The sequence below is a fragment of the Erythranthe guttata genome, chromosome 6, assembly GCF_056151865.1.
Source record: "Erythranthe guttata isolate IM_541 chromosome 6, IM_541, whole genome shotgun sequence".
Taxonomy (NCBI): domain Eukaryota; kingdom Viridiplantae; phylum Streptophyta; class Magnoliopsida; order Lamiales; family Phrymaceae; genus Erythranthe; species Erythranthe guttata.
In genome coordinates, this window is record NC_142538.1 from 5,501,749 (window position 1) to 5,529,316 (window position 27,568).

General features: G+C 35.2%; 4 protein-coding genes across 4 annotated transcripts; all 4 read left to right on the forward strand.

Annotated features, from left to right (window-relative positions):
- Positions 1-7,307: 7,307 nt before the first annotated feature.
- Positions 7,308-8,171, forward strand: LOC105977290 (dehydration-responsive element-binding protein 1C). The gene has a single exon (XM_013002594.2). The coding sequence runs from the start codon at positions 7,378-7,380 to the stop codon at positions 8,056-8,058; it is 681 nt and encodes a 226-aa protein (XP_012858048.2). The 5' UTR covers positions 7,308-7,377; the 3' UTR covers positions 8,059-8,171.
- Positions 8,172-13,123: 4,952 nt separating this feature from the next.
- On the forward strand, positions 13,124-14,095 carry LOC105978015 (dehydration-responsive element-binding protein 1B). The gene has a single exon (XM_013003421.2). The coding sequence runs from the start codon at positions 13,225-13,227 to the stop codon at positions 13,903-13,905; it is 681 nt and encodes a 226-aa protein (XP_012858875.2). The 5' UTR covers positions 13,124-13,224; the 3' UTR covers positions 13,906-14,095.
- A 5,521-nt stretch (positions 14,096-19,616) lies between these two features.
- On the forward strand, positions 19,617-20,551 carry LOC105977289 (dehydration-responsive element-binding protein 1C). The gene is given in 2 exon segments (XM_013002593.2): positions 19,617-20,252; positions 20,255-20,551. Coding segments are annotated over 2 exon segments (666 nt in total). The 5' UTR covers positions 19,617-19,708; the 3' UTR covers positions 20,377-20,551.
- A 4,642-nt stretch (positions 20,552-25,193) lies between these two features.
- Positions 25,194-26,014, forward strand: LOC105977288 (dehydration-responsive element-binding protein 1B). Its single transcript, XM_013002592.2, has one exon. The coding sequence runs from the start codon at positions 25,325-25,327 to the stop codon at positions 26,012-26,014; it is 690 nt and encodes a 229-aa protein (XP_012858046.1). The 5' UTR covers positions 25,194-25,324.
- Positions 26,015-27,568: the final 1,554 nt, after the last annotated feature.

The window sequence follows — 27,568 nt, forward strand, 5'->3', positions numbered from 1 at the left end:
CTCGGCTTATACTATTAAACTAATGAAATCGACCAATTAACTTAATAATTACAGGCGTGTTTGTGCTTTAGATCCTCTTGGTTAACCTAATACAAAAAGTAATTGGTAAACCTATTGGGACAGTCCAAATTGATATACCAAATAAGTGTGGAAATTGTACTTTTTTAGTGGGGTTTTGTCTTGAGAGATTTGCGTAAATATAATCCAACTGTCCCACGAAAATATCTAACACAAAGTATTGGTCATGTAAACATCGATCACGTATTATTATTATCACGATGATGTGGCGGAATCTCAAACATATATGGTTAATTTAATTTCGGCCATGTATTTATATTCAAGTGATTCATGCATCTACACATCAAATATTCAGGCCAATCATTCTAAGAATCGATACTCGTTGTACTAAAATTGCACCCAATGACAAATCAAAGAGTCAAAACTCTTTAGTACCAAAAGGTCCCAAAACCAATTCATATAGGACCCCCCACCCCAACATCTTTACATGGTTACAAATTTTGCCGTACAGAGGAATCTTCTTTAGCTCTCCACCCTTAATTTTTTTTTTCTTGTAATAATAATTAGAAAGTTTGAAGAAAATGACATTATATATATTTACATTTATTTCCACACAATTGTGGATTTTAGTCAATCATGGGGCCATGCATGTCATATGTGGATTATTTACATAAGATATTTTGAAACAAATTATTACATTTTTTTTTGGCCTATAGTTCATTTTTTTTTATTAAAATTAGATTGCGCTTTTGTTTGTTCGAAAATAACTCGTTTTAAAATAAACCATGAACCTAAGTTTGTTCAAGTTTTGTTTTTACATATTCATTTTTGGCTCTTAGATATATCCCCCAGAATATTAAAATAATAGGGACGTGCTCAATCCTAATTTTTCTATTTAAGTAGTTTAAATACTACATCCTTTTAGATTGGATACGCACGATTATCTATCTATCTTTCCCAACACAAAATCGCATAAGTCTGGCTACTCCATCTCCCGCGCCTCCGCTAAAGTCGTCTCCTCTGGAATCGCCACTATTTTCCTTCCATCGAGTTAATATTGTTATATGTGTGACAATCTACGTACTGATTACATGATTCAGATAATCCAATAATAAAATAACTATGTTTCTTTTATATATATAGTCGATATGTATTGTTTATGTTGGATATATTAATATTAAATGATGCATTTCAGTTCACTAATATATTAAACTTTTGATTGAGGTGGTCATTCAACATCGTATCATAGTCAGACCAAATGAAAGGTCTTGAGTTCAAATCCCACCACCATTCAATTCAAATATTTCAAGTGCAAGACTTTAAATGTAAATATGTAATTCGTCTTCACTTGATGAGGTGGTTATTCAATAGTTTATGATGTCTAATATTCGATTTGATACGTTAGTCAAATATATCATTACGATGGTCTATTAATGAAACCACATAACAAAATAGATGATTTAGGGCATCTCCGACCGGACGCCATAACACCATTTTTTCATCTAATTTATGTGTTTTTAGCTTCCCACTCGAAATTCCTAAATCACCATTACACCTAAAATTATAGTGATTTGGTTTTAGCCTCCCACCGTAGTCAACCCCCATATCACCAAATACTCAAATCCTATTTTTCCACCAATTTTTTTGGTGAAGGAATTTTCATCTCCCATCGGTCCACCATTTTACCTATTTTTTTCCACCAAATTCTATTTTTCCTACCAAATATAGAGGTGAAAATAGGATTTGCCGTAATTAACATCATTTTATTAAGTACCATATAAAATGACGATTTTAACTAATTGCACCCGATTACCAACTTATTAGCATATTTATCGTAAATACATTAGTATTAATTATTAAATTAGTTTTTAAAATATAAATACATTTGTTATTATTAACAAAACATTGATTCTAATAATATAAATATTCTTATTTTTAATTAATTTGTATATTTTGTTGGTATCAATATTTATTAGTTCATTTCTTTACTTAACTAATACGCTAATTGCTATTAATAAAATATTATAATAAGCAACAATAGAATAATTAACGAAGCACACTTTAATTGATCAATTACAGGACGAGATATTTATAGACATTTAATAGAATGATAACATAATTTTTAAATTATATAGTTAATAAAATTTATGACTTAGCATTGGATCTATAATTAATATTTAGCAAATAAAATCTTATAAAACTACGATTAACATTAGATTTACATTTTTGGGGCATATATGGGAGACCAAACCAAATCTCATTTCCTATAAGTGGTGAAATGGTGAAATACTATTATCCCCTCAAGTGTAGGGGGATTACATTTGAAGCCTTGCACTTGAAATATTTTTAAATGGGTGGCAGTAGGATTCGAACTCAGGAGCTTTCATTTGGACTGACTCTGATACCATGTTAAATGACCATCTCAACCAAAAACTTAAGCTGTTAGTAAAATGTATCATTTAATATTAATATCTCCAATACGTTGTCCCATTTCCGTTGAAAGAAAAAGGAATCACCAACCATGGTAGTTATTAACTATCAAAACCGTGTGCTGTGAATCTGGTCAAGTTATCTTACGTCATCTCAAAAAGTGCTATTTTGTTTGTTTCTTAAATTACCAATTTGCCATGCCCGAACTTTATCGTTACACTAATAATTAATTAACAAGTTGATTAATATGTTTATTATTATTATATATTTATTTGTAGGCAAATTAAAGAGGAAACTTCTAGTTTTCACCTGCTGTCTAGTACTACTAATTGAACACTGATTGATACATAGTACAAGTACACGTGGCGAATGCGCGTCCACTGCTTTGGTGACTTGTACCCTACCCCTTCTAGACATGACCCCACCCCCAAATGAGTGATTATTTAATTTCAAATGGTAAGGTGATGCTTGGAAAAAAAATTAAAATAGATTATGAATTTTTTTTTTATTCATAATATATTTTTAATTGTCTATAAAATAAATTTTTGTATTTTGCTTCCCTTATAATAAGTAGATTTAAGCTATAATTTGTTAAGCGTCTGTGATCCTGTTTTTTCAATTTAAGTTTATTTTTTCGGTAAATTTGCAATTACTCTCAACTTTTAGAAATAAGCATTTAAAACCAGCTTAACCCATAATATATAACTTCTGCTTTTAAATAAGCTTTTGCAAATACCGCCTAAATGCAGACGGTCTTTTCCTTAATACATATTATTTTCAGAACCAAAATAAATGAGAAAATGAAAAGAGTAAATTAATGAGAATAAGCAAACGAAATTAATTTCGAGAACGGAAGTTTCGGGAAATGTATTAAAAAATTAATAAACACTCCCTCAGTTCGTAAATAGGTGTCTCTTTTCAATTTTCACAAAAATTAAGAAACTTAATAAATATATCTTGATTTTAGAAAAATCATATAGAAATGACTAAAACAACATTTGTTATTTAATGATTTATAAGAGAAAAATAATGATTAAAGTTTCATTTATAAAGTTAAAACAGCAAAAATGCATTTAATGCAGTATTGAAAATCTAAAGTGACTGATAATATGGAACAAACATATTTTAAAAAAGAGACAGTTATTGTGGAACAGATGGAGTATATAATAAGTGACTAAGAAAGCACCTGTGATTGTTTCATCATTTATTCTCACTCAATAAATTAAGAGTAGTAATTACGAAATTAAGGAAAATTTTAAAGTAAAAAATATATTTTTTTCCAAAAACGACCAAATGATATGAAAAGAAGGGGACAGAGACAAATATTTACGTGTCTCTATCTCTATTTAATTATCATCATCAATTATTAGCCAAGTTGTTCTTAAAATAAACTATTAATTCTCAACTTTTACTTTCACAATTCCTGTCGCATGTGGTCCACGCGCTTGCTTCCCGGCCAAAAACGGAAAAAAAACTAACGTTGGGAGAGTTAATAACTGTCAACACCGTGTGTGTGCGCCATCCAAAAATGTGCTATTTTGTTTGTTTATGAGATCACCCATTTGCGTACTGGGTGGGGCCGATAAATCTCAAGTGGGGTTATTTATTTATTTTAATATTATTATTTAATTGTTTGGGTTAAATTAATTAGAAAGAAATAGAATTAGTGGGACCCGGAGTCCTAGAATACATATTGGCTTAATTCCACTTTGCACCCTTGAAATATACTATTTTGGCACTTTGCACCCTCGAAAAATAATAATAGCACTTTACACCCTCAAAACACAATAAATCATTCACAATGCACCCTCAATTTAATAATAAAGGCAATTTTATTTTTCATTGGTGTTTTTCTTTTTGGGGTACAAAATAAAAAAAAAATTGTTGTTTTCTTGAACCTCAAACCTAATTTCGAGCGGACAAAGTGCGAAAAAATAAAAATACACCGGATTATTTAAAAAAAACTACATTATCTTACAAAAGAAAAATAAAAAAAATAATCTTTTATCACTAAATTATTCGATTGTGGATCTTTTATGTCACTGTTTGTAAAATATTAGGTGAAAATATTTGGAAGAAAAAATAATTTTCAGATAACTTGATAACGTAATAGCTGAATGATTTTTTTTCGTAAAATATTTTATTTTGATAAAACAATATAATTTTTAAATATGTTGATGGAATGTATTTTTATTTTTGAACTTTATAGTTTCAAAATGATTGATGAATAAAAAAAATATTTGACATTTGGCATCCTAAAAAAATATCACTACAAATATTAAATTTATATTTTTAGCTTTAAAAAATCATTTGGGGTGCATTATGCATGATTTATTGTATTTCGAGGGTGCAAAGTGCTATTAATTTATTTCGAGGGTGCAAAGTGCCAAAATGGTATATTTCAAGGGTGCAAAGTGGAATTAAGCCAATACATATTTGATATTTTAGCCTTGTAATACAATACGTAACTTCTCGCTTGCTGCCTACTAAACACTGATTGATGCATAGGACACGTGGCGAACGCTCGTCCGTTCCTTTTAGTAACTTGTACCTTGCCCCCAACCCCCACACCTTAAACAAATGACTAATTATTTTAAATTTGGAAAATGCTAGATCCAGGCGATATTTTGCACAATGAAGATATTTTTATAACATAAATAATTAAATACTGAAGATATTTTGATAACAAAACTAATTAAATACATGGATAATTAGCTGAAAACCCTTAAAAGAATATGGGTTTTGATAACGAGTGATTTTGCATAATTTAGTTATACTAATAAATAACAACTTAGTTTAAATAAAATCAACGGTAATTATGATGATGATTTGCACAACTTAGTTATATTAATAAACAACAACTTAGTTAAAATATACTTGATATGCTTAATTGGGCCAACCTAATGGGCTTACAATTTCTTTATGTACCGGGCCACGAGCCCAATATCGAAGACCATTATCAACGAGGCCCAATCACCTTCAAGTAAGGTTTGAGCCCGACAATCTCAACTAAGCTATAAATAAAAGTTTGAACCCATTCCTTACGGGACGTCCTATTATCTGAGTAATACTACAACATGTATTTTCTGGACCATTTATACTATCAGCACATCTGACTTGAACGTCGGAGGGGTTTCCACCGGATCTACCCCCGACCTAGTTCACGTTTTCCGTGATCGCAGGTATCTCAAGGTCATCAAGCTAGTGAGCCAGTGATCCAATCTACTCTTCCATCTCATCCTACTTCAACTATCTAAGGTGATCTAACTTTAGCATCATCAATACTGAAGAAAAAACTAATACACAAGTATTGATGCATCCCACAACACATACACAACTTACACTGACATCTTAAAAAACCTATTTTCAGAGTTTGGTTACATTAATTAATGAGCAAAAGTTGAGCAAAAAACATGTATTTCAGTAATTTTAGTATGAAATTTGAGTTAATTGGAAATTAATTGCATAATTTAGTTACATAACTTAGTTAAAATAAACTGAATAAAAAAACATAAATTTTTGGTGCCTGCATCACCACTAACATTACTATTTGCTATCACCAAACAATTCTTCATATTTTTCCTTTTTAGTTTCCATAATTATTGGGTTACACCAGATGGGAAGTAGTGTAATCAAAATCATATGTATATGGTTGTGTGTGGTTGCGGATATGTGTATGTATGTGTGTGCTTGTGTGTGGTTATCTGACAAAGCTTCGACACTGACAATGGGGTTGGAAGGATCTGACGAAGTGCAGTTAGTTAGACAGGATAAATGCGATACTGAAGAACATAAAACTTTTAGTAATTTGCAATCCGGCTGTCTTTATTTTAAAAAGTACATTAGTGCCCGTGGGTTTTTAGCAAATTGCCATCAAGTATGTGTATAAGCACACTGAAATTTCATCCGAATGTATTCATAATGTTCGATTGAATTCATATAGACGTGTTGAGGTGCAAACCAATTTCCTCACTGGTTAAAAATGAAAAATATCAATGGTTTATAAAGTGAGGATAGCAATTCTATTTGTAATAACACATTTTGGCGAAATTCAAGAGCAAAACCAATTGAGGTTGATCCTGTGGAGTTTGTGTTGTTCACATTAGGGAAAAAAAATAGTTTACTTGTTATTTTTGGAAGTTTATTTCGCAGTCTTTACTTCTCGGGTTGACTTCACCAATTTTATCCACCTTCTCTTCCGAATTGTAGTTTTGACCTCCAACTTATTCAATTCTTAAATTTGTGCCTGAAACATAATAAATTAAAACCTTAAGCACCACCAATTATCAATTAATATATTAAAAGCTCCACTTCAAAGTATTAGCTAAGGAGATTTTCTCTAATTATTTTTTGGAAAGATGTTTCCTTAATTACATTTCGTAGATGGGAATTCTTGCTAATTTTCCCTAAAAAGAATATCTGATTTTAATATAGCACTAATTGAAAATACCCCGAGTAGCGATGATCTGGTTGGTTCCTTCGACCCTACACCCGGTGATAAACACCGGGTGGGTTTTCTACTGCCACATGTTTCTTTTTTTATTTTTCTAAAACCCCTAAAGGTGTTCCCTAACGGGGAATCTATTATAAAATACAACAAAGAGACACGTGTCAGCAGAAACCTCACTCGGTGTTTATCACCGGGTATATGGTCTCGTTCTGGTTGAAGTAAAAAAGAGTAGAAAACCGCGGGCGCAAACCCAAACCAGCCAGCCTGGATTCTTATCAACATTTCCGTGTGTGACAAATTCGCGGTCAGCTTATCAATAATTGATTATACCTATAATTAATAACTTCTGCTGCTTATATATACTTGAATATAATTAAATTAAATTAAATTATTCTTACTCTCCACTCTCACTTATTCAAAAGTTAGCACACCTCACAATTAATTCCCCACAGATATATACCTGATCGTCTGATTTGAAAATGGAGAATATCTCGAGCTATTATTATAGTACAGAGTACTCTGTTCCGCAACCGCAGGTGCTGCCTCAATCTGATCAGCAGTCCTCCACCAAGAATTATTCCGACGAAGAACTGAATTTAGCTTCCAACAACCCCAAGAAACGCGCCGGCAGGAAGAAGTTCCGCGAGACGCGCCACCCCGTTTACCGCGGCGTCCGCCTCCGGGACTCCGGGAAGTGGGTCTGCGAGGTCAGGGAGCCCAACAAGAAGACCCGGATCTGGCTCGGGACTTTCCCCACCGCCGAGATGGCGGCGCGCGCCCACGACGTGGCGGCGCTGGCTCTCAGGGGCCGGTCGGCCTGCCTCAACTTCGCCGACTCCTCGTGGAGGCTGCCTGTTCCGGCCTCCGCGGATGCCAAGGACATTCAGAAGACTGCCGCGGAGGCCGCGGAGGCTTTCCGTCCCCAGTCATCGTCGGATTCCAGCGGCGATGCGAGGGAGGAAACCGCCGTCGCCGCTAATAATTATACGGCGTCGCCGGAAAATATGTACTTCATGGATGAAGAGATGATGTTTGGGATGCACGGTTTGGTGGATGATATGGCTGAGGGCCTGATGATGATGCCTCCACCTCATCATCACCAGTACACTGATGACGTGGAAATGGATGCTGACGTGTCGTTATGGAGTTATTCCTTTTAATTTTCTCTTTTAAGTATATGTGGTGGTAGTGGGTGCCAACTACCGTGGATAATTTTCTTGTTTGGGTAATATTTGATCCCGTGCTTGAATTGTTTTATTTGGGTCATTTTTTTAATTAATTATTAATTAGATTCTATTAAGTGATAATCCATCTTGCCTTGATCATTAATTAATTCTGACTATTTTCTTTAGTATTCTTACGTGTCATTTATTTATTTTTAAATATTTATATGAAAATACTATTTTGGAAAATTATGTATCTCTCTCCCATATTGATACCATCGGTATCATAAATATTTCCTACGAAACGTAAGATCTATTATTTAATATTTCTCTCTGCATAATAAAACCCTAGCACAATTCGACTATTTAAAGAGAATAAAACCCTATAATCCTAATCTCACTAGGAAATACTAGACGGGACATTTAAATTGAAATACATAGCTCATAAAATAACAAACAATGATAACAAAACATGATAAACAATAAACACAAATTATATAAATCAAGGAAAACACAATGAATTAAGAAGGAGACTGGTAGCACACTCGTGGGATAAACATGCTCAAATCGGTGATATTGAAGATTATGATGGTGATGATGATGATAATAATGGTGAATGAGATTTTTTTATGATTTCAAATTAATTTATGTTGTAATATTTTATTTATGCAATAATTTATGAGATTATTGTTTATATAGGATTTTATTATATTTAAAATAATTTGATTCATGTTATCTCATGTTTAGACAGTTTATTTAAAATTGATAACATAATTTTTAAACTATATAGTTAATATAATTTATTACCTAGCATTGGATCTATAATTAATATTTAGAAAATAAAATATTATAAAATTACGATTAACATTAGATTTATATTTTTGGGGCATATATGGTGAAATGCCGTGGGAGACCAAACCAAATCCCATTTCCTATAAGTATTATTATTATTTTAAAATTTGGCCTAAATTTTGGTGAAACCCATTGCAGACTTGAAACACAATTTTTCCATGAAAATGATGGAAGAGTTAAATGTTGTTCTACTGGTGGGAGATAAACCCATTTTTTCACCACCATAAATGGAATTTGGTGAAAAAATGGTGAAACCGGTCGAAGATGCTCTTAAAATAAACTATTTATTCTCAATTTTTACTTTCACAATTCCTTTCGCATGTGATCCACGCGCTTGCATCCCGGCCAAAAAACGGGAAAAAAGAAAAAACTAACGTCGATAGTTATTTAACTGTCAAAACCGTGTGTCTGGTCAATTTATAATGGGGAAATATGCAATTCCCCCCTCAAATGGAAAATATTATGAGTAAAACCCAATTGACTTTTAAGACTTTTGCACAAACCCACATCCCAAACTTAATTAGTGAAACCCCCTCAATTAAACATAATAAGACATAAGTACCCTTATTAACAGTTTTTTTTTATAATAAATCAAATATTTAATCACGATATATTTCCATAACCGTTTCCCTTTATTATAGGCGGCTATAGGCGGACGTGATTCTCGTGTGTATTCAGATATGTGTGTATGTAGAACGGAATTTTTATTGCGTAAGAACACATTTCTTTCCCTCCGGTTCTCTCCACCAGGTTCGTGCAATGGCCACTGACTCTGATTCTTCTGCACCATTCAAGAAAGTCCAGATTCAGAGAGATAATAAGGGTAACCATCACTACTTCTCGTTTAGGTTCCATTATCTGGTTGAAATGAGCATTATTTTCATTTTTGCTTTTAGGGCCTTTGTTATATTCCCAATTAGGTCTAATTATTGGGGGAAATCTGAGATACTAGTAAAATTTCCATTTTTTTTACAGTTGATTAATTGCTTAATAAAGATGGGACAATTAGTGTATGTTTCTTTTTGGGTCGTCTTAATTGGTGTAAAGGATCGTTACTGATTGAAAAATTTATTCCGTTTTACACAGAGTCACGTTGTGACTACTCTGTAAATCTTTTATTCGTTTTGTGTTAATTGATACGCTAGTGTAATTTTTTTGTAATTTATTTTTTGCGTTACTTGATATGTTAGTGTAAGTGTCAATGTGTTTGTTGTGGTTGAATTGAATTCACATAATATTATGTGATTTGCATTTACAAAGTAGTGCAGATTTATTCATCAGAAGTAGTCACATAGTAGTCACATTCTCATTTTTTTGTGTAGTGCTGCACAGCTTGTCGTCAACCTTGATGATTGTGTTGAAGTATGGGGGCTCGTTTGCGGTGAAGATATGTCAGAGTGATTTTTGTGTATGAAGATCTCGTTGGCTTTGTCACTGATAAGTGGTGCAGTTTGAATGCGAGGGATGTATCGATGACTTACAATGTTGATGGATATGGCGAGGGTATATTCTCACTTACTGACTTACTGAATATGACTCACGTAATAGTCATATTCTCACTGTTCTGTTAATAATTATGACTATTGTTGATTCACTCGATTAGTGATTTATGAATTTCTTGTTTGTTCCCCACTCTCTCTTTCGATTTTTTTTTCCAGATCTGAACAGCAGCAGTAACATGACTATAGGCATATTCGAATATGACTATAGTCATATTTATGTATTTTTCGAATATGAATATGACTATTGTTGAATATAATCTATCTTCTCGTTTTCAAGTTGACTTCTAGTAAGTAGATTCAAATTGATTTTTTTGTGTAGATATTGATTGGATTGTTTTCGTAAACAATAGGGAATATTCGTTGTTTTATATGATTTGGCAAACATGACTATGCCATATAATCGGAATTTTTAATTTAAAAAAAAAAACAACAATGTAAAGAAAGAATATGACTACAGTTAATATAGTCACATATAGTCATATTCAACTATAGTCATATTCGGGTTGTAAAAATATTAAAAATAAAAATAAATAAATAAATGGCTAAATAAAGTCCGAAAATAATATAAAAATAAAAAATAAAAAAAATAAAATCCGAAAATATATTTTTCTTTTGATTTGATAGCAATTTTTTAGGAATTTGGAAGCACATTTTTTGGAATTAAATTGTTATTATGGAAAGAGAGTAAAAATAAATAATTGAGATAAATTATACTAATTAATCCTAATTAGCCGATTTAGGTGCCTCATTAATAGGAAATTTGTAAATAGTAGATAATTATAATAAAAAACGTGTGGAATTTAGTTTCCTTATTAATAGGAATTTTGTTAGTAATAGATAATTATTAAAAAAAGTAGTATAAGGGTAAAATTGGAAATAAATATTCTAAGGGGTTTTCACAAAGAAAGAATTATGGCATGGACATATCACTATTTTTTTATCTATAGGAGGGGTGTATTGCTAATGACCCCATTTATAATTATATTGCGTCATCCGAAAAAGTGCTATTTTGTTTGTTTATGAGATTACCCATTTGCCTACTGCCCGGGGCTGATAAAGCACAAGTGGGTTATTTATTTTAATATTATTTAATTGTTTTGGGGTTAATTAATTAGAAAGCAATAAATAGAATTAGTGGGACCAGTGTCCTAGAATATAAGTTTAGCGTTATAATAATAATACGAAATTTCTCGCTTGCTGCCTACTAAAACACTGATTGATGCATAGGACACGTGGCGAACGGGCGTCCACTCCTTTTAGTGACTTGTACCTTGAACAAATGAGTCATTATTAAATTTGAAAATGCTAGATCCAGGAGATATTTTGCACAACGAAGATATTTTTATAACATAAATAATTTAAGTTTGGTGAAAATTAGGTGTCCCTACAAAAAATAGTCTCTGGTTAAAACATATTTTGTCCTTTTGCTAAAAATATCTGTCTAAAAATATTTGTGTACTAATCTCGCTCTTGATCTGACCCTAATTGTAGAACGGAATTGATTTTGAATCAACAATAACGGAGACGGTGATTTGCACATTTTAATTATATCACTAAATAACAATTTAGTTAAATTATAAATGACGAGAACAATGACGATGATTACGCACAACTTAGATACTACGTACCCACATACAACTAAGTAGAAAATTAATTAAAATAGTTTAGTTACATTAATGAGGAAAAAAAACATGTATTTTTCCTTTTTCGCTATCATGATTATTATGTCGCAATGGAGGGGAATGAGTGTAACCAAAATCGTATGTATATGAGTGTGTGTGGTCGCGGATGTGTGTATGTAGGTGTGTGCTTGTGTGTGGCAGAGCTTCAACAATGGTAGTTGGGTTGGACGGATCTAACGAAGTGCAGTTAGTTAGACGGGATAAAGGCAAGACCAGAGAATAAATGACTTTTAACAAATTGTAATTTGATTGTCCTGATTTGAAAGAGTATTAGTGCCCAGAGATGTGTTTAACAAACCTCACGTATGTGTATAAGCACACTATAACTTCATCCGAATGTGTTCATAATGTTCGATTGAATTCATATAGATGTGTTGAGGTGCAAATCAAGTCCCGCATCGGTATGAGAAATCTCAATGTTTTATAAAGTGGAGATAACAACTCTATTGGTATATGACCTTTGGCGAAATCCAAGAGCATAACAAATTGAGCTCGACCGAGATTGGACAGTACCGTAATAGCGTGGAGTTTGTGTTTTTCATATATATTTATATTTAGAATATTGAATGTGTAATTAAGTGGGCGTGATGAGATAAATTGGATGGACATGGACTAATACTTCAAAATATATGATAACACAACTTTAAAAGAATTAGGAATAATAGTGCTTGTAAATTAAATCAACCCAAGTTTTGTTTCATGTGGTAATATTTAAGTGTTTTGAGTAGTGAGTGGGTTAAGTGTGATTTTCAGTAAGTTATAATAGTAAATTAAAAAAGAATATCTGGATTATTTAATAATATAAGCACTAAATAAAAAAAATCCCCAGTAGCGCTCTGGTTGAAGTAAAAAAATAGAAAAGCGCGGGAGCACACCCAACCAGCCTGGATTCTTATCGCCATTTCCGTGTGTGACAAATTCGTGGTCAGCTTATCAATAATTCAATATGATTAATAACTTCTGCTGCTTATATATACTTGAATATAATTAAATTAAATTAAATTATTCTTACTCTCCACTCTCTCACTTGTTGTTTGCGCCCAAAAGTTAGCACACCTCAAAATTAATTCCCCACAGATATATACCTGATCGTCTGATTTGAAAAAGCTTTATTTTTTTCAATATTAATGGAGGATATCTCGAGCTATTATTATAGTACAGAGTACTCTGTTCCGCAACCGCAGGTGCTGCCTCAATCTGATCAGCAGTACTCCACCAAGAATTATTCCGACGAAGAACTGAATTTAGCTTCCAACAACCCCAAGAAACGCGCCGGCAGGAAGAAGTTCCGCGAGACGCGCCACCCCGTTTACCGCGGCGTCCGCCTCCGGGACTCCGGGAAGTGGGACTGCGAGGTCAGGGAGCCCAACAAGAAGACCCGGATCTGGCTCGGGACTTTCCCCACCGCCGAGATGGCGGCGCGTGCCCACGACGTGGCGGCGCTGGCTCTCAGGGGCCGGTCGGCATGCCTCAACTTCGCCGACTCCTCGTGGAGGCTGCCTGTTCCGGCCTCCGCGGATGCCAAGGACATTCAGAAGACTGCCGCGGAGGCCGCGGAGGCTTTCCGTCCCCAGTCATCGTCGGATTCCGGCGGCGATGCGAGGGAGGAAACCGCCGTCGCCGCTAATAATTATACGGCGTCGCCGGAAAATATGTACTTCATGGATGAAGAGATGATGTTTGGGATGCACGGTTTGGTGGATAATATGGCGGAGGGGCTGATGATGATGCCTCCACCTCATCATCATCAGTACAGTGATGACGTGGGAATGGATGCTGACGTGTCGTTATGGAGTTATTCCTTTTAATTTTCTCTTTTTAGTATATGTGGTGGTAGTAGGTGCCAACTACCATGGATAATGTTCTTGTTTGGGTAATATTTGAACCCGTACTTGAATTGTTTTTTCTGGGTCATTTTTTAATTTAATTATTAATTAGATTCTATTTAGTGATAATCCATGTTGCCTTGATCACTAATTAATTATGACTAATTTATTTAGTATTTGTAGGTGTCATTTATTTATTTTTAAATAAACACGTAGCCACTAGGAATGCACCGGATAAACACCATTCAAATCTTTCATTAATAGCAAAAGGTCCAATCAATATTCCAGAGACAAATCAATATTCATTTCACCTTTTTTCTAAGGGATAATTAGCAATACCCCCCTCATCTAGGTAAATGAGTTAAGAAAAACCCCCCTTCCAAAAATAATTAGAGAAAACCCCCTTACCTAATATTCTACCCAAATATTATTTAATAATTCCCAAACCACCCTTTCTCACTCTTATCTCTTCTCTCTCTTTCTCTCTCTCTCTCTCTCCCCTCTTTCTCTCGCACACATAAAAACACACACACACACACACACACACAAATTAGTGAGAAATCTCAACAGGAGAAAGCTCAACAGGAGAGTAAGGAGGATTCTGCCGCCGCCGCCGCCGCCGCCGTCGTCTCCGCGCACGCGTCAGCTGGAGTGAGATTTCGAGGACGTGGGATCGGAGCGCGTTGGGGCTGTCGCGCGTGACGATAATTGGGGGCTTGGGCTTGTTCTTGGATCCCGGAGGACGACCGCGCGGGCGGCGGTTGGCGGAGGGAGTACCCCCGGAGCTGGTGGTAGCGGCGGCGTCGTCGTCCTTGGAATTAGCAGACGGCTCGTGATGAATTTCAAGACGAGAAGAAGGCAACGGCGGCGGCCTCTGCTGCAAGTGGAGGTCCGTCGGTGGTGTGAGAAGCTGATGAACGTAGCGAGAAGAATTACCACCGCCGCCGGAGCCTTGCTGATGTTCGTAACCCGCCATTTCTATACATCAATATCTCTCTCTCTCTCTCTCTAACTTTCTCTCTCTAGCAAATAGAAATGAAAACGAACACAGAAAATTAAAGTAGTAATAAAGAATGAATATAATCAGTTATATTCTCTATTCTGGTGTTGCTTTTGGGATTAAGTTAATTTAGGATTGGGATTAAATTAAATTAAATTAGTTTTCTTAATTGGTGGAGCTGAACATGCTCAAAATATGACGGGTTCGGCCATGGCAGAAGCTCTGGGTGGTGTGGGGACGATGTGGAGGCCGATTTTGGGTTTATTTGTGGCTGAAACCTTAATCGACTATGTACATGTTCATAGTCGATTAAGCTAATCGACTATGTTCTGGTATTCGATTAAGGTTGATCGACTCCAGTTTTTTTTATTTTTTTTGGATTTCTTGTTTATTGTTTCAATTGTATAAATCATTTATAACGTTTGTATATTTTTTTTTCTTTCTAAAATATAGTTGATTTTGCATTTTTTCGCAGTTGTAATTTGTTATGTTTAGTAGCAGATTCTTAATCGACTATGCTTCATCATAGTCGATTAATACACCTGATATAGAAAAAAAAAATTAAAAAAACAAAAAAAAAATTAAATAATTAAATAATTTCCTTAATCGACTATGAAGCATAGTCGATTAAGGCTTAATCGACTATGCTTCATAGTCGATTAAGAAAAAAAACGGAAAAAAAAAAAAAAAAAAAAAAAATTGCTGAGCGTGACCCAGTGATGATGTGGCGGGTGGGGACAAAGCTGGAAAGCATAATGGCTGAAAATGGGTGTGGACTTTTCTCAAATGGACTAAAATATTTTGGACCTCCCTCAATTAAAAAAAATAATGAGGGGGTTTTCTCAAAGAGCCCCTTTTTCTAATCTCAATTTTTTCTAATCTCAAAATTGTCGTTCCACTATCTTCTTCTTACTACTTTCATTCCCTCCAACATCTACCACCTCTCCTCAAACACCGCCGCCACCACATCTCATCGATCAAACTGATGAAAAGATCAATTACCTTCCCAAAATAAACAGTACAGTCATACGCCGTTGTATTTCTTGTAATCAATTTCAGAAACAGTGGAAAAAAAAATCCACCATTTTAGGTTTTTCGACCTCCACTGTAATATTTCATATTAGGATCTTGAATTTTTTGCCGCAATTCGAGAAACGAGGCGTCATATCTCTAGAAAAATGGTGTTTGAAAGCGAATTCAATGACATCCTGAAGACGATGCAACCGACATCTATGGGAGCCCTCGTCTAACTGTTTGTCCTGCAGTGGTCAACTAGCTCCTCCCCCTTCCTATACTGGAAAGAGAAGACAGAAGATAGAAACGGAAAAAATAGAAGAGATAACTAAAAAAATGAAGGTCGTTCGACTATATGCAATACTAATTTCAATTGTGAAAGACCAAATTAAAGATAGATCCCAAAAGATTTTAATTTATTAAGATGAAATGACAAATATACCCATAAATTAAATTGGCTTTTGTTTGCTCATGCGAGATCAAATAACAAATAATGAAAAATTAAAATTAAAAGAAAACGTAAAATAAAAAAAAATAAAAAAATAAAGAGAGAGAAAAAACCCACCCCCGTGTGAAACCCTTCCCGTCGCCACACCTGCGCCGCCCAAGCTCCGCCTCCGCAAGCTCCTCGCCGACCGCCAGTCCCGCCGCTCATAACCATGAACGACCTAAATCCACCTAAAAAATGTTAATTCCTCATCTTGTTCAACCTTAAAAAAAAAAGAGGAAAAAAATTAAATTTGAAACTGGTAAAAATCGACACAAAGTGTCGAAAAACTATGCTAGAAGACAATCGACAAAAAACCCATAAAATTCGACATCAACAGTATGTCGAATTTGTTCGGTAAAAATCAACAATGAGATGTTGAGTTTATATCAGAAAAGTCGACATTGTGAAATGTCAAATTTGCTACTAAAAAATCGACATCTCTGTCGATTTTTGCCTATCAAACTTGACATGTACATGTCGACCGCGTCTGTGCGGGATTTTTTAGGAAAAACGATATTCTAGCTAAAAAAAATACATAAATGCATACCTTCTGGGGTTCTTCCACCGTAGAATCTTCTATTTTGATGTCTTCTGACTTCGTACTTGTCATCTTTGTAAGATTTGTTGAGTTTTGATAATTTTGAATGTTTAGGTTTTATCGGTCTATGGAGAAGGAAGGAGAAATGTTTTATGGGTTTTGGAAGATGGAGAAGATAAGAGTTTTTGGTCTTGTAGTTTTGTGATAGGTGTTTTTGTGGTTTTGTGTTTTGGGTATTGCACATTTGGATTTTTCTACTTTTTTAACAAGCAAGGCTATTACAATATTTATACATTAATTTTTTTTAATTTGATCTTGCACAACTGAAATTAGTATAGCATATAGTCGCGGCAAAAAAATAAAATTAAGGTTCTGAAAGGGTCTGAAAGGGTACAATGGATAATTTAAATGTGAGTAGTAATTGTTTTTAAGGGAAAGCGGTTCTCTCGAATTAAAAAAAGAAAAGGGAGTCGTCTTCTACACGAATTATCCAAATGAGAGGAGGTCTTACTAATTTATTTATTTTTGTAATGAAGGAACCCGCAACTAACCATATAGGTGCACTGGGTAAACATACACTCTCGTATAATAGCTTGCAAACCATACGAGAGAGGTAAACCACACACTAGGTTAACCATGTGTGACAAGCTCCACCTAGCGACCGTTGGCAAGAGAATTTGAACCTAGGTCAATTGAGAAAGGCTCACTTGCTTCAACCACTAGATCATCCTTTTGAGACGGTTTTACTAATTTTCTAATTATAATAGGTGACTAAGAAAACACTTGTCGTTATTTCACCATTTATTCTCGCGCAATAAATTAAGAGTAGTAATTGCCAAATTAAGAAATATATAATACTCCCTCCTTCCCATTTTATTTGTCTTTCTAGAGATATTTTTTTATTTCAAAATAATTGTCACTTTACAATTTCAATGGCACATTTATTATGTTTTCTCAAATTTGCCCTTACTACTATTAAAAGAATTAATGATGGAGCAATAAATAAGAGTGGTTTTTTAGTCATTTTATTATGATTTTTGTAGAATTCATGCACATTTATTGATTTTCTTAATACGTGTGCATGAGCTCAAAACGACAAATAAAATGGGAAGGAGGGAGTAAATAACTTTAATATATATATATATATATATATATATATTTCCAAAAACGACCAGATGATATGGAAAGAAGAGACAGAGACAAATATTTCCAAGTTTCTCTTAAAATAAACTATTTATTCTCAACTTTTACTTTCACAGTTCCTTTCGCATGGGGTCCACGCGCTTGCTTCCCGGCCAAAAACGGAAAAGAAAAAAAAAAACTAACGTTGGTAGTTAATAACTGTTAAAACCGTGTTGTGTCTGGTCAAAATTTATAACTATATTACGTCATCCGAAAAAGTGCTATTTTGTTTGTTTATGAGATTACCCATTTGCCTACTGCCCGGGGCTGATAAATAACAAGTGGGGTTATTTGTTATTTTAATATTATTTATTTGTTCATCTAAAAAAAAAATATTATTTATTTGATTGGGTTAATTAATTAGAAAGAAATAGAATTAGTGGGACCCAGAGTCCTAGAATATAGTTTTAGCTTGTAATAATACGAAACTTCACACTTGCTGCCTACTAAAACACTGATTGATGCATAGGACACGTGGCGAACGGGCGTCCACTCCTTTTAGTGACTTGTACCTTGAACAAATGAGTCATTATTAAATTTGGAAAATGCTAGATCCAGGCGATATTTTGCACAACGAAGATATTTTTATAACATACTCCCTCTGTCCCATATTATATGTCTTTTTAGAGAGTTTTTTTTGTCCCAAATTATTTGTCATTTTAGATTTTCAATGAAGCATTAATTGCATTATTTTCAATTTTACCCTTAATCACTCTTAATTAATTAGTTGAGAATCAATTAATGTCAAGGATATTTTTGTAATTTTATATGTTCTTTTACTATAATCTATGCACATTTATTGATTTTCTTAATATGTGCAAAATAACCCAAAACGACATTTAAATTGGGACGGAGGGAGTAAATAATTTAAGTTTGGTGTATTTATAGCTTAGTTGAGATTGTCGGGCCCAAACCTTGCTTGAAGGTGATTGGGCCTCGGTGATAGTGATCTTCGATATTGGGCTCGTGGCCCAGTATGTGAGTAATTTGTAGGCCTATTGGGTTGGCCCAATTATGCATATCAGTTTTCCTTTTTAGTATTTGGTAACAGCAGAACAGAGGGAAGGAGTGCCACCAAATCAAGTTTTGTTTCATGTGGTAAAATTTAAGTGTGGTGGTTAGTGAGTGTAACTTGCAATAAAGTAGTTAATTAAAGAAAAATATCTGGATTTAATATAAGCAGTAAATAAAAAATATCCCCAGTAGCGCTCTGGTTGAAGTAAAAAAAAAATATAGAAAAGCGCGGGAGCACACCCAACCAGGCTGGCATCCTATCGCCATTCCCGTGTGTGACAAATTCGTGGTCAGCTTATCAATAATTCATAACTTCTGCTGCTTATATTTATATATATATACCCCTTAATTACTTACACTTGTACATAATTAAATTAAATTAATTTATTCTTACTCTTCACTCTCACACTTATTCTTAGCTTTAATTTGTGCCCGCCCCCAAAAGTTAGATTAATTTCCCACAGATATATACCTGATCGATCACAGTGACTGATTTTCTGCTTTTAAAAAAAGCTTCATTTTTTTTTTTTTTTTTTTTTTTACATTAATGGAGAATTTATCGAGCTATTATTATAGTACAGAGTACTCTGTTCCGCAACCGCAGGTGCTGCCTCAATCTGATCAGCAGTCCTCCACGAAGAATTATTCCGACGAAGAACTGAATTTAGCTTCCAACAACCCCAAGAAACGCGCCGGCAGGAAGAAGTTCCGCGAGACGCGCCACCCCGTTTACCGCGGCGTCCGCCTCCGGGACTCCGGGAAGTGGGTCTGCGAGGTCAGGGAGCCCAACAAGAAGACCCGGATCTGGCTCGGGACTTTCCCCACCGCCGAGATGGCGGCGCGTGCCCACGACGTGGCGGCGCTGGCTCTCAGGGGCCGGTCGGCATGCCTCAACTTCGCCGACTCCTCGTGGAGGCTGCCCGTTCCGGCCTCCGCGGATGCCAAGGACATTCAGAAGACCGCCGCCGAGGCCGCCGAGGCTTTCCGTCCGTCGGATTCCGGCGGCGATGCGAGGGAGGAAACCGCCGCCGCTGATAATTATACGGCGTCGCCGGAAAATATGTACTTTATGGATGAAGAAATGATGTTTGGATGCACGGCCTGGTGGATAATATGGCGGAGGGGCTGATGATGATGCCTCCACCTCATCATCATCAGTACACTGATGACGTGGAAATGGATGCTGACGTGTCGCTATGGAGTTACTCCTTTTAATTTATTAGTGGTAGTAGGTGCCAACTGCCAACTAGCGTGGATAATGTTCTTGTTTGGGTAATATTTGAACCCGTACTTGAATTGTTTTATTTGGTTCGTTTTTTTAATTAGATACTATTAAGTGATAATCCATCTTGCCTTGATCATTAATTAATTCTCACTAATTTATTTAGTATTTGTAGGTGTCATTTAATTATTTTTTAAATAGAAAGAGACCCAACCTTTATTCCAATATTTGAGATAAATCCATGTTCATTTCAAATTTTTTATAATCTTAAAATTTGTCGTTCCATTATCTTCTTCTCATTACGTGCATCCCCTCCAACATCGACCACCTCCCCTCTGACACCACCGCCACCACATTTCATCGATCAAACTGATGAAAAGATCAATTACCTTCCCAAAATATACAGTCATACGTCATTGTATTCCTTGTAGATCAAATTTAGAAACAGTGGAAAACAAATCAACCATACTAGGTTTTTCGGCCTCAGCTATGATATTTCTTGTCTAACTGTTCGTTCTGCAGTGGTCAACTAGCTCCTCCCCCTTCCTATAACGAAACTTTCTATTGGCATCGAGGCTATTGCCGAAGAAAAGAGGAAAAAAAATGAAGAAGAGAGAAGAAAGAAACGGAAAAAATAAAAGAGATAACTGAAAAATGAAGGCCGTGACTATATGTGATACTAATTTCAATCATGCAAGACCAAATTAAAGAAATATTCCAAAATATTCTATTTTATTAAGATGAAATGATAAATATACTCATAAGTTAAATAGGCTTTTATTTGCTCATGCAAGACCAAATAACAAATAATTAAAAACAAAAAATTAAAAGAAAACGTAAAATAAAAATAAATAAAAAATAAATAAAAATAACCCACCCCCGTGTGAAACCCTTCCCGACGCCACACCTGCGCCGCCCAAGCTTCGCCGCCGCAATCTCCTCGATGACCGCCGCCGCCAGTCCCGCCGCTGACAACCATGAGCGACCTAAATCCGCCTAAAAAATGCTAATTCCTCATTTTGTTTAACCTTAAAAAAAAAGAGGAAAAAAGTTAAATTTGAAACTGGTAAAAAATGACACAAAGGTGTCGAAAAACTATGCTAGAAATCGACACTTAAGCGTTGAAAAAAAGACCCAAAAAATTCGATATCAACAGTATGTCAAATTTGTTAGGTAAAAATCAACACTGAGATGTCGAGTTTATAGCAGAAAAATCGACATTGTGAAATATCGAATTTGCTACTACAAAACCGACATCTCAGTGTCGAGTTTTACCTATCAAATTCGACCAATACATGTCGAACGCGTCTGTGCGGGATTTAAAAAAAAAAAACGATATTTTAGCTAAAAAACACATAAACGCATACCTTCTGGTGTTCTTCCACCATAGAATCTTCTATTTTGATGTTATCTGACTCCATACTTGCCATCTTTGTAAGATTTGCTGAGTTTTGATGATTTTGAATGTTTAGGTTTTGTGGGTTTATGGAGGAGGAAGGAGAAATGTTTTGTGTTTTGGAAGATGGGGAAGATAAGAGTTGGTCTTGTGGTTTTGTGATAAGAGTTTTTGGTATTGCACATTTGGATTTTCTATTTTTTCTAACAAGCAAGGTTATTATAGTATTTATACATTGAAAAAATTTAATTTGATCTTGCACAATTGAAAGGGATGTGATAAATGTCGTTCGAGCTTTAATAATACCGTTTCGACTTCAAACATGATTTTGATCATTTTTTATTCCTAATTTTGCAAAACCCGAAAAATAGAATATGTAGTTTTTCGAGTTAGTTTTCTAATCCAACTTGAATTACCAATGTTGGATGTCGGACGAGAAAGATATACATGAATCAAGTGATACTGCCCGCAACTTTGATGTATTGAGGTATCTAAAATCAGAATGTGACTCATTCATGCATAACTTTGTCACACGGCATCCAATCTAGCGGATTTAAATTGGATTAGAAAGATAACCCAAAGAACAGTTTTCGTGTTTCGAATTTTGCCAAAATTAAAATAAAAATATGTCAAAATCAGGTTCGAAGTCAAAACTGTATTAGTAAAATTGAAATGACATTTAACATTTCAGCAATTGAAATTAGTATTGCATATAGCCGCTGCAAGAAATGAAACTAAGGTTCCGAGAGGGTCCAATGGATAATTTAAATTTGAGTAGTAATTGTTTTAAAGGGAAAGCAGTTCTCTCGAATTAAAAAAAAAAAAAAAAAAAAAAAACGGGGTCGTCTCCTACATGAATTATCCAAATGTGAGGAGGTCTTACTAATTTTTTTTTTTGTAATGGAGGAACCCGTAACTAACCATATAAATGCACTGGGTAAACCTACACTCTCATATAATATTTTGCAAATCATACGAAATAGATAAACCACACTAGGCTAACCATGTGTGACAAGCTCCACCTAGCGACCGTTGACAAGAGAATTTAAACCTAGATCAATTGGTAAAGGTTCACTTGGTCCAACCACTAGGTTATTCCTTCCGGGACGATCTTACTAATTTTCCCTTTATAATAAGTGACTAAGAAAACTCTTGTCATTATTTCACCATTTATTCTCACTCAATAAATTCATAGTAGTAATTGCAAAATTAAGAAATACATAATAAATAACTTTAAAAAAAATATATATATATTTTTTCAAAAACGACCAGATGATATGGAAAGAAGGGACATAGACAAATATTTATAAAACTGTCTCTATCACTTTTTATTATCACCAATTAGGGACTATTAGCCAAGTTGCTCTTAAAATAAAGGGTATATTCCACTTTACCCCCTCGTACTCTGCCCAAGAACCACTTTACCCCCTCGTACTCTTAATTTCGTCGATTTACCCCCTTGTACTTGTACAATTTCCCAATACAACCCTCTTCGTCAACTTTTTTCGATTTTAACTCTGACGCCATTTGGTCAAGAATCAAAATATTGACGTAAATATTGATTTTTTTCCATTTTGACTCTCGAGATTAGAAAAGAGAAAGTTTCACACATTCATATATTTTTTTTCTTTGCACTGGGTGGAATCGATCAATTTTTGGGTCTTGATTTTTACTAAGTTAGGGGTTCAATTTGGGGATATCTTGGAAGGAGAAGTGGTGGGAGAAGAAGAAATGACAATATTGACGGAGGAGAAACGACGCGTTATAGGCGGTGGCAATTTTGTAATTTACAGAGTTGACCAAATGGCGTTAGAGTCAAAATTGACAAAAATTGAAGGAAAGGGCTGTATTGGGAAATTGTACAAGTACAAGGGGGTAAATCGATAAAATTGAGAGTACGAGGGGGTAAAGTGACTCTCAGACAGAGTACGAGGGGGTAAAGTGGAATTTACCCTAAAATAAACTATTTATTCTCAACTTTTACTTTCACAATTCCTTTCGAATGTGTTCCACGCGCTTGCTTCCCGGCCAAAAACGGAAAAAAGGAAAAAACTAACGTTGGTAGTTAATAACTGTCAAAACTGTGTGTCTGGTCAATTTATAATTATATGACGTCATCCAAAAGTGCTATTTTGTTTGTTTATGAGATTACCCATTTGCGTACTGCCCGGGGCTGATAAATCACAAGTGGGTTATTTATTTTAATATTATTTATTTGTCTGGGTTTTTTTTTTTTTTTTTTGATAATTTATATTTGTCTGGGTTAATTAATTAGAAAGCAATAGAATTAGTGGGACCCAGAGTCCTAGAATATAATTTTAGCTTTTTGTAATAATACGAAACTTCACACTTTGTGCCTTCTAAACACTGATTGATGCATAGGACACGTGGCGAACGGGCGTCCACTAGTGTCTTGTACCTTAAACAAATGAGTCATTATTAAATTTGAAAAATGCTAGATCCAGGCGATATTTTGCGCAATGAAGATATTTTTATAACAAAAGTAATTATGTATGAAAAATTAGCTGAAGACCCCTAAAGGCTAAAAGAATATTCTCTATAGATTCAAAACCGAGTCTTGTTTCAGATCTGACCCCAGATTTGGAGTCTCTCTAATGAAATTATTTTTGAAAAACGATTAATAATGGTGACGATGATTTGCACAACTTAATTATACTAATAAATAACAACTTATTTTAAATAAAATCAACAGTAACTATAACGATGATTTGCACAACTTAATTAAAATACACTGAAGAAAAAACTAAAACTAAGAATTGATCGAGGCATCCCACGACACTTACGCAACATATACAAACATCTTAGAAAACTTATTTACAGAGCTTAATAAATGAGCAAAAAAATATGTATTTCATGTAATTTTACTTTGAAGTTTGACTTAATTAGATAGGTTAAAAAACTTATTTGCATAGTTAGTTACATAACTTGTTTAAAATAAACTGAAGAAAAAAAATTAAATCTCTGGTGCATGCATCACCACCAAAATTACCATCAAATTTTCATATTTTTTTTCCCATGAATATTTGGTTCCAGCAGAAGAGAGGGGGAAGGAGTGCCACCACATCAAGTTTTGTTTCATGTGGTGGTTAGTGAGTGTAACTTGCAATAAAGTAGTGAATTAAAAAAGAATATCTGGATTATTTAGTATAAGCACTAATTAAAAATATCCCCAATAGCGCTCTGGTTGAAGTAAAAAAAAAAAGAAAAAAGAAAAGCGCGGGAGCACACCCAATCAAGCCAGCCTGTCTATTTATCGCCATTCCCGTGTGTGACAAATTCGTGGTCAGCTTATCAATAATTCATTATACCTGTAATTAATAACTTCTGCTGCTTATATATACCCCTTACTTACATTAAATTAAATTAATTTATTCTTACTTTCCCACTCTCACTTATTCTTAGCTTTAATTTGTGCCCCAAAAGTTAGCACACCTCACAATTAATTTCCCACATAGATATATCTGATCACAGTGACTGATTTTCTCATTTAAAAAAGCTTCATTTTCTTTTTTTTTTTTACATTAATGGAGAATATCTCGAGCTATTATTATAGTACAGAGTACTCTGTTCCGCAACCGCAGGTGCTGCCTCAATCTGATCAGCAGTCCTCGTGCTTCACCTCGAAGAATCATTCCGACGAAGAAGTGAATCTAGCTTCCAACAACCCCAAGAAACGCGCCGGCAGGAAGAAGTTCCGTGAGACTCGCCACCCCGTGTACCGCGGCGTGCGTCTCCGGGACTCCGGTAAGTGGGTCTGCGAGGTTAGGGAGCCCAACAAGAAGACTAGGATCTGGCTCGGGACTTTCCCCACCGCCGAGATGGCGGCGCGCGCCCATGACGTGGCGGCGCTGGCTCTCAGAGGCCGGTCGGCCTGCCTCAACTTCGCCGACTCCTCGTGGAGGCTGCCTGTTCCGGCCTCCGCGGATGCCAAGGACATTCAGAAGACTGCCGCGGAGGCCGCGGAGGCTTTCCGTCCCCAGTCATCGTCGGATTCCGGAGGCGATGCGAGGGAGGAAACCGCCGTCGCCGCTAATAATTATACGGCGTCGCCGGAAAATATGTACTTTATGGATGAAGAGATGATGTTTGGGATGCACGGTTTGGTGGATAATATGGCGGAGGGGCTGATGATGATGCCTCCACGTCATCATCAGTACACTGATGATGACGTGGAAATGGATGCTGACGTGTCGTTATGGAGTTATTCTATTTGAACCCGTACTTGAATTATTTTGTTTGCATCATTTTTGTAATGAATTAAATATTGGGAACAACTATTTTGAATACTAACTTTTGCTTAGTTGAATACCAAAAAAATAGAAATTAAATAATTAATTGTAAATTACTTTAATACCCTTAATGAAAATTAAAACCAAATAATATTACAAATACTATTTTTCTTTCTTAAAAACCAAATAATCAAAAACCTAAAAAAAACATTTCCCTCCTCACTCCCAAACCCCTCACCTCCTCCACCTCCTTCTTCTCCCTCCCCAAAACCCTCCTAAAAAACCCCAAAACAAAAGAAATCAAAACCTTACACAACTTGCAAAATGGCCTCAAATGACAATAGAATGGTAGTTTACGAGCAAGGAGAACCCATTCAGGTATGTATTCATGTATTTTTTGAGCTAAAACATCGATTTTGAATTTTTTTTTTTTTTAAAGCTCGCCATGTATTTTCGACACATACAGGTCGAAAATACACCTATTTTTCGACAAGTATGTGTCGAAACTACCCTTAGATTTCGACGCCCAAGTGTCGAATTATGATGCAATTTTCGACACTTAAGTGTCGAAAATTACCCAAAATTTCGACACTTAAGTGTCGAAAATTGCATCATAATTCGACACTTGGGCGTCGAAAATTACCCAAAATTTCGACTCTTAAGTGTCGAAAATTGCATCATAATTCGACACTTAAGTGTCGATTTGGTTCCTTTGTTCACACTATGAAGAAAGCAATGGTGAAACCAAGGGCAATTCTAAGAGCATTGAAGCAAAAGGACCCGTCTAATGTAACTGGTATGAAGACAGTTTACAATACTATCTCTAAGTTAAATTTCAGTGAATTGGATGGGAGATCTCAATTGCAATCATTGTTTGTCAAGTTGAAAGAAGATGAATACCTCTCGTACCATAGATCGAACGAGTTGAATGCGATTACCGACTTGTTTTGGATCCACCCGAAATGCATTAAGTTGGCACAGTCGTATCCGTACGTATTCGTCATCGATTGCACGTACAAGACCAATCGTTACGGACTCCCATTTCTTGAGATTGTGGGTTTTACTTGTACCAACAAGACGTTCTCAATTGCCTTTGCTTACTTGGACCACGAAAAGACGGAAAATTTTGAATGGGCGTTGCGTTGTTTGAAGGAGGCCATGACCAGTTGTCCTCGGCCTAATTGCATTGTAACAGATCGAGATTTGGGTTTAATGAAAGCAGTGGCCAATGTGTATCCATCGAGTCATCACTTGCTGTGTCGGTGGCATGTGAACAAGAATATAGTGGCCAATTGTAAGAAATTGTTCCCAAAGGACATCACCAAATGGAAGCAATTTCAGTCGAGTTTTTCGGCTCTTATTGAAAGAAATACCATAGAGGAGTTCAATGAGGATTGGGAGGATTTGAAAAGAACATTTATTGGTTATCTCCCGGCTATAGAGTATGTAGCTAATTCATGGTTGGATCCGTACAAGGAGAGACTTGTATCGGTGTGGACAAATAAGTATACTCATTTTGGAACGTACACTTCTAATAGG

Bases quoted from the DNA above. Each gene is read 5' to 3' on its own strand.
- LOC105978015 (XM_013003421.2), top strand. From the start codon at position 13,225: ATGGAGGATATCTCGAGCTATTATTATAGTACAGAGTACTCTGTTCCG.
- LOC105977288 (XM_013002592.2), top strand. From the start codon at position 25,325: ATGGAGAATATCTCGAGCTATTATTATAGTACAGAGTACTCTGTTCCG.
- LOC105977290 (XM_013002594.2), top strand. From the start codon at position 7,378: ATGGAGAATATCTCGAGCTATTATTATAGTACAGAGTACTCTGTTCCG.